This window comes from Taudactylus pleione, unplaced genomic scaffold (assembly GCF_031769625.1).
Source record: "Taudactylus pleione unplaced genomic scaffold, aTauple2 ptg000635l, whole genome shotgun sequence".
Classification (NCBI taxonomy): Eukaryota; Metazoa; Chordata; class Amphibia; order Anura; family Myobatrachidae; genus Taudactylus; species Taudactylus pleione.
In genome coordinates, this window is record NW_028285037.1 from 1,995,719 (window position 1) to 2,003,882 (window position 8,164).

Consider the following 8,164-nt stretch of genomic DNA (forward strand, 5'->3'; position numbering starts at 1 on the left):
CTTCCATGTCTCACACTTACAGCCCCGGGACAGTGACCTCTGATTACACACATCCATCCTTCTTCCATGTCTCTGATTACACACATCCATCCTTCTTCCATGTCTCACACTTACAGCCCCGGGACAGTGACCTCTGATTACACACATCCATCCTTCTTCCATGTCTCACACTTACAGCCCCGGGACAGTGACCTCTGATTACACACATCCATCCTTCTTCCATGTCTCTGATTACACACATCCATCCTTCTTCCATGTCTCACACTTACAGCCCCGGGACAGTGACCTCTGATTACACACATCCATCCTTCTTCCATGTCTCACACTTACAGCTCCGGGACAGTGACATCTGATTACACACATCCATCCTTCTTCCATGTCTCTGATTACACACATCCATCCTTCTTCCATGTCTCACACTTACAGCCCCGGGACAGTGACCTCTGATTACACACATCCATCCTTCTTCCATGTCTCACACTTACAGCTCCGGGACAGTGACATCTGATTACACACATCCATCCTTCTTCCATGTCTCTGATTACACATCCATCCTACTTCCATGTCTTACACTTACAGTCCCGGGACAGTGACCTCTGATTATACACATCCATCCTTCTTCCATGTCTCTGATTACACACATCCATCCTTCTTCCATGTCTCACACTTACAGTCCTGGGACTGAGACCCGCTATGGAAGTACTGTGAAAAAAATTATAACAGATAGGAGTTATTTCATGTAAAATTCCTTCAGTAACCAGTTTTCTGCATCCAAAAAATTTTAAATTATTAGCACAAATAAAAATAAAAAACCCTCAATGGGCTCGATTCAATTGAAAGCAAATTAAATAGCGCCGGGAGGGAGCTCCCAAAGCTCTTCAATTCAACACGCTGTTAAGGATTTCTTCTCGCACCGCTCCAGGGAATTTAATTGAATAGCTCCGAGGGCCATTTAATTCGCATTCAATTGAATCGAGGGCAATGTGACACAATTATGTACCAGCCTAGTCAGGTGACAAATACTGAGCCCATTTGACTTGTAGGGATGAAATCTACATGCAGAAAATAAGACTTGTGTAATTATTAATACCCAACCACATGCAGTGTAGACACACAGAAGAGACAGGAGTCACAGAGGTTATCAGAAAGACTCAAGACCAATATATAGTGCTTGCAGATTGTATAATAGCTCTTCCATATAGTCTACAATAACGTCAAACTTTACAAATTAAGCATTGCAGTAGTAATATTACAATAGGGAACAGCACATACTATAAAATTATAAAAACATACTGTAGACTACCAAGCAGCTTTCAATACAATTAAAAATACACCAATATATTATTATAAAATGCAATATTGCAACTTTATCTAAAAACACACACACACACGTATGTGTGCGTGCATTTGTATGCATGTATGAAGTTCGCATTTAGTGACGCTTGTCTACTACCTGAACCTCTAGATTCCCCTTAGCTCTCCTGAGAATGTCATGAGTCATAGCCAACTGGTCCAGGATGAGCTTTTCAATGTCCTCTTTCATTTGGTTCTCAGAGTAGACTCGTTTCGCCATCCCAGACAACAACTTCTCTTGCTCGAAAACCCTTTTCCGAAGGCGGGTGACTTCCCGGTTTGTCTCCTCCTCCTGGTGAATGCTGTAAGAGCTGTGGATCTGTATGGGTAAGGACACCCTCCACAGGAGCTGGAGCAAGCTGTTGGCCTCCTCCAGAGACTGCTTTGTTCTGCTAAGTTTCTCAAAGAAAATGTTACCGAAATGTTCAGTCATGTTCAGAAGGGCAGTCTGTACACCATGGTCGATGAAGGCCTCTGTCTCCTCTAAGACATTTCTTGCTTCCAAGATCTGCTTGCGTAGAGCATTGTAGTCTTCCACTAATCCCAGCACATGGCAGCCACGTTTATCTGCCCACATTCTGTGTCCAGGAACCAAACGGGATGGGGTGTACGATGAGCTGTCCGCTGAGTGGTCACTGTAGGCATCCTCCTCACCATAGAGGGCATCGCTAAGTTTGTATTCCAACTCCTTCAACCACTCCATAGTTTGTGTCAGCTGCTCCTGGAAACCCAGAGCGATATTGGTGTCCAGGTCACTGCCTGGCAGCAGATCCTTAAAAGCTTTCAAAAGGTTAAAAAAATTCTTTGAACATATAATGCTTAGGTTGTGGCTCTCCTTAATTTTCTGCCGCTGGAGGGATAATTCCCGAGCCTGAGACTGTACTAGCAAGTCATACTTGGAAAGAGAGGTGGTGTCTTCAAATGACCTCCCAGAACTGGGCAACTTAGGAAACTTGCTCTGTTCATGCCCTGCTGAAACCCTCTTGGAACTAGCTGTTTGTAGTAGGAGAGATTGGCTGTTATTGCCACATTCGGCACAGTAATTAGCATGCTGGCAACGTGTTCCTGCTACATGTCTTTCCACGCGAAGTCTGCAGAGTTCACCCTCAAATTCCAGTTTCTCATCATGGGCTTCATTTTCATTTATAGAGTTTGTGATGGTCTTATCCAGGAAGGATAGCTCTGGATAATATCTATTCTCTGCCCCTGAATGATTCAGCTGATTACAGTTGCCAAAATCTTCATCTAGCACTTTATCAGCTTGAAGTTCATCCATTTCTATTTGTGAAGATTGTTCTGACAGCCTGTTATCTATCTCTTGGCCTTTCGGTGATGATTGCTCAGAGGAATCTCTCCCCACTTCACTTGTATTTTCCAGGTCAAACCTAGTGTCAATGTGTTTTTCTCCACCCGACTGCAATTTCTCAATCTCCATTTGTGCATATTTGAGTTGTTCTGAGAGTCTGTAGTTCTCTAACTGTAGCTCATGCTGTATGGTATGTTCTGAAGAACCTATCTCCACCTTATTTGGGTCATCCAACTTGGATGCGTTCTCCAAACGTTTCACCGAGGCTTCGTTGGCTTTAAGGGACTCAATCTCCATTTCAGCAGATTTGAGCTGATCGTAGAGCCTGCAGTTTTCTATCTCTAGCTCTTCTTCCAAGCATACGTGGTTTTGTTCTTTGGAAAGTATCAACTGAGTGTCTGTTTTGATTTTTTTGTGCGAGGAATACTTTAGCAGGACTGGAAGCCGGGATTTCTTTATATATTGATTCACACGTTGCTTTGGCTGTAAGACTCCCTGAATAACAGAATTAGTTTTACTGGCTTGCAGAGGACAATTTGATTCAATGCCTATTTCTCTCCCATCTCGTAAGTCTCCTATATCTTCTGCATTTTCCTTCTCAAGATCAACAAGAGTGCTTTTGTCAGCATAGTATTTCGGGTCTGTCTGAGAGGATGACGACACTGTGTTTTCTGTGTGTTCAATCTTCATCTCATTTTTGGGTTGTATGGGGGAATTTGCAGGACTGTCTCCTGTTAGAATGTCGCTCTCATTGCCCGACAGTCCAAATTTACAGTCTAATTGATCTTTAGCGTATAAACATTTGACATGTTCTCCTTCAATTACTTGATACTCTGTTTGTGTCCCACCTTCCTCCATAAAGACCAGGCTGAGAGCCTCACTATTCTCCACAACGCTTGAGTTATGTTCATTGACTTTCCTTCCATATTGCTCTTCTGCGAAAAGGTAATAATTTGGATCAAGGTGATCTAGACAGATACTTAAGTATGAGGTCTGATCTCCGATAAATGATAAGGTGTCACTTTCGCCATATTTTGCCATAATCTGCGCTTCCATAGTCTTTCGCAGCTGCTGATTAGCTTGTATGTTCTCCTCCAGCCATCTTCTCAGCATAGAGATTGCATCGAGCTCCTTCTGCACACTTCCCGACTCCCTCTCGTACCTCAGTAACCTGGAGTACATTTCTTGCTCGGACTGAAGTGTGAAAACCACTTTCCTGTATTCAGGATCAATGTTCTCTTTCAGGTTTTGGAATTGACACGATTCTCGCGTGTTAGCTAAAGCAGCTTTGAGATTATCAATTTCATTTAAGAGTTTGTTGTTTTCTTTGGTTTTTGTCTTTAAAGCCAAAGTGAGGCCTTGTATAGCTTTGTCTCTCTTCAGTGCATTTCTCTCCTCGATAGTGGAGGCCGCCTTATTAGCCTCTAGCTTCTGCTGGAGGTCATTTATAAGATTATCCATTTCCTTCATTTTCTCCCGACACTCAATAACATTTTTCTCTTTTCCCTCCAAGCTTTGTAATACATTGTCTACACTGCACGTGGGATCAGGAGCATCTATGTCATCTCTGCTGGCAGCGTTTTCTAGGAACAAGCTACGGCCACTATTTGCAGAGTTTCCATTGTACGTTTCACATGGTATCATGGCGGCGATTTGCTTTTCAAGCTGAGCAATTAGAGCGTCTTTGGAAAGCAGAGTTTCATTTAAACACTGTATGATCCAGTCTCTCTCCGCCAGTATCCCCACGCTCTTGGAATATTGTTCTTTCATGGCCAAAAGTCTTTCTTCAGCATTAAACCTTTGCAAACGCTCCTGATCCAGCAGCGAACAGACGTTCTCCAGCTCGGCCGCCTTCTGCGCCAGCTCCTCCTGTAAGAGGTGGATGTCCTGGTTATGAGGCTCCTCCAGATCTTGCAGGTGCCTGAGGTGCTCTTCTCTCAGCCGCTGGATTGTGGAGCCATGTTCTCCAGCCAGACTCTCCATGGCCTTAGAAGCTCTGACCAGCAGCTTCTGTTTCTCCTGGAACTCGTGCTTCAAGCTTTCCACCTCCACACGGAGCTCAATATTCATGCGGTGCAGCTCCTCGCTGCTGTTGTCACAGCGTCGTTGGACCTGCTCCTCCAGGAAGTAGATGCGCAGCTTCAGGTTGAAGTTCTCTTTCTTGAGCTCAGTGATCTGCTTCTCAAAGTCTTTCATGGTGTGAGCTCTTTCCACCGACAGCCGGTCATAGCCACCTCTACCAGGGGGCACACTCTCTGCGGACAGCCAGTCATAGCCTTCTCTCCCTGGGGGTGCACTCTCTGCAGATGGACGGTCATAGCTGCCTCTCCCAGGGGGAGCACTCTCAATGCACAGACTGTCTCTTTCCAGGGTATGAGCCCCATTTATGGGTAGATGAAGTCTCCGATAACCACCCTTCGCCGGGTGATGTCTCTCACCAAACTGGAGACCTCTGTCATTATCCTTCCCAGAGGGATGTCTCTGGCCATATGGGCTGTCTCTGTCATTATCCTTCCCAGAGGGATGTCTCTGGCCAGACTGGAAATCTCTCTCAATATCTCCCCCCGGATGCTGTGTCTCACCAGATGTGCAGTCTCTCCCGTCCGTGCGGAAAGGGAGGTCTCTCTCCTCAGGCTGGCTGTCCCTCTCCCGGGTGTCTCTCTCCGCAGTCTGGCTGTCTCTCTCCCGGGTGTCTCTCTCCGCAGTCTGGCTGTCTCTCTCCCGGGTGTCTCTCTGCTCAGGATGGCTGTCCCTCTCCCGGGTGTCACTCTCCTCAGGCCCGGAGCGGGTGATGCCGGGGTTGCCCCGGGCGGGCGGCGCCGCCATCCTAGGTCGGGGTAACGGTCACCGCTGCCACATTCAAACCACCGCCATCTTGTCTGTCAGCGCGGGCACCCCGGACGTGCGCGCTCCCAGGCTGGAAACGACACGGAGGCGCGCCCGCCAACCAACGTCACCGGCCGCGCTCCCGATGGTCACAGCTAGATCCCCTTCCGTACAGTGACCCCACTGCCCATCCCTGCTGCTGTGTGGCGGGCGTCAGGGGGGACACGGGAGCCTGTGTGGCGGGCGTCAGGGGGGACACGGGAGCCTGTGTGGCGGGGGGCATGGGTCTCAATGTGTGGCTGGTGTCCCGTGTTGCCAACTCTGAAATGTAAAACAAGCAACCAATACGTAAAGAACAAGCCCAAAACAATCATAAACAGCCCGATGTATGGGGGGAGTCTCTTTGTCCTCACTCCCTACCTGCCTAACGTCCTTTATTCCCCCTTCTCTAACCTAAATACCTTAGTGCAGTGGTTCTCAAACCTGGTCCTCAGGACCCCACACCGTTCACTTTTTGCAGGTCACCCAGCAGGTGCACAGGTGTACTCATTAAGGCCCCCGTACATCAGCAATCTGAAAACCACAATTGAACAAATTGAAGATTTATTGCCCGATCTTAGGATTTCCCAATCGTGCAATCTGCGCCCATACACTACAGATCTTTTTCAGTGATTGCAGATCGATTGCAGCAAACACAGATCTGCCAATCTTGAAGGACCCATCATTTTACTAGTAACGGTCTGCAAATCTGCTGATCATGTCCATAGACTAGCAATCTACAGCCCCAATTGATCTGTGAAATCCAACATGTTGGACAATCTGATTAAACAATTCCAATCACTTTTTGGTTGCAATCTGCGATCTGTGAAGCCCCATACATTGCAGATTTTTATACACAAATCGATTGCAAATTGCACGATTGCTGCAATCCATCTCTGATGTATGGGGGCCTGTAGAGTGAATAATACCTCTTTTGCACCAAAAACCCAGGTCCGACCTGGGTTTTTGGACATGGTTCCAACCCTGGTCAGACCCATTTACACTGCACCTTTGATCTGGGTTACTCCCAGGTCAGCCCTGCTAAACCTGTGAGGTCATAAAAAGTGGGAGGTGAATGCTCGACAACCACCAATCCGCTCATTTTAGACATGATCCAGGTCAGATAACCTGAGTTGCACCGTTTACACTGCACCATTACCTGGGTCCAACCCTGGTAGCTACCTGGGTTGGATTGCAGGGTCACTTGACCCAGGTTATTTTTCAGGGACCCTTTTACACTGAGCTGCGACCCGGGTAGACCCAGCAAAAACCCAGGTTTTTGCTCTGGTGTAAAAGGGGTATAACATTCATTATCTTGTTACAATGTCACCTGTAAAGGGGTGAGACATATTAAGGCCCCCGTACATCAGCAATCTGAAAACCACAATTAAACAAATTGAAGATTTATTGCCCGATCTTAGGATTTCCCAATCGTGCAATCTGCGCCCATACACTACAGATCTTTTTCAGTGATTGCAGATCGATTGCAGCAAACACAGATCTGCCAATCTTGAAGGACCCATCATTTTACTAGTAACGGTCTGCAAATCTGCTGATCATGTCCATAGACTAGCAATCTACAGCCCCAATTGATCTGTGAAATCCAACATGTTGGACAATCTGATTAAACAATTCCAATCACTTTTTGGTTGCAATCTGCGATCTGTGAAGCCCCATACATTGCAGATTTTTATACACAAATCGATTGCAAATTGCACGATTGCTGCAATCCATCTCTGATGTATGGGGGCCTGTAGAGTGAATAATACCTCTTTTGCACCAAAAACCCAGGTCCGACCTGGGTTTTTGGACATGGTTCCAACCCTGGTCAGACCCATTTACACTGCACCTTTGATCTGGGTTACTCCCAGGTCAGCCCTGCTAAACCTGTGAGGTCATAAAAAGTGGGAGGTGAATGCTCGACAACCACCAATCCGCTCATTTTAGACATGATCCAGGTCAGATAACCTGGGTTGCACCGTTTACACTGCACCATTACCTGGGTCCAACCCTGGTAGCTACCTGGGTTGGATTGCAGGGTCACTTGACCCAGGTTATTTTTCAGGGACCCTTTTACACTGAGCTGCGACCCGGGTAGACCCAGCAAAAACCCAGGTTTTTGCTCTGGTGTAAAAGGGGTATAACATTCATTATCTTGTTACAATGTCACCTGTAAAGGGGTGAGACATATTAAGGCCCCCGTACATCAGCAATCTGAAAACCACAATTAAACAAATTGAAGATTTATTGCCCGATCTTAGGATTTCCCAATCGTGCAATCTGCGCCCATACACTACAGATCTTTTTCAGTGATTGCAGATCGATTGCAGCAAACACAGATCTGCCAATCTTGAAGGACCCATCATTTTACTAGTAACGGTCTGCAAATCTGCTGATCATGTCCATAGACTAGCAATCTACAGCCCCAATTGATCTGTGAAATCCAACATGTTGGACAATCTGATTAAACAATTCCAATCACTTTTTGGTTGCAATCTGCGATCTGTGAAGCCCCATACATTGCAGATTTTTATACACAAATCGATTGCAAATTGCACGATTGCTGCAATCCATCTCTGATGTATGGGGGCCTGTAGAGTGAATAATACCTCTTTTGCACCAAAAACCCAGGTCCGACCT

At 46.3% G+C, this 8,164-nt stretch overlaps 1 protein-coding gene across 1 annotated transcript; it reads right to left on the minus strand.

Moving 5' to 3' along the window:
• Positions 1-435: 435 nt before the first annotated feature.
• Positions 436-5,648, minus strand: CDK5RAP2 (CDK5 regulatory subunit associated protein 2). Its single transcript, XM_088454927.1, has one exon. The coding sequence runs from the start codon at positions 5,483-5,485 to the stop codon at positions 1,433-1,435; it is 4,053 nt and encodes a 1,350-aa protein (XP_088311053.1). The 5' UTR covers positions 5,486-5,648; the 3' UTR covers positions 436-1,432.
• Between the last annotated feature and the right edge of the window lie 2,516 nt (positions 5,649-8,164).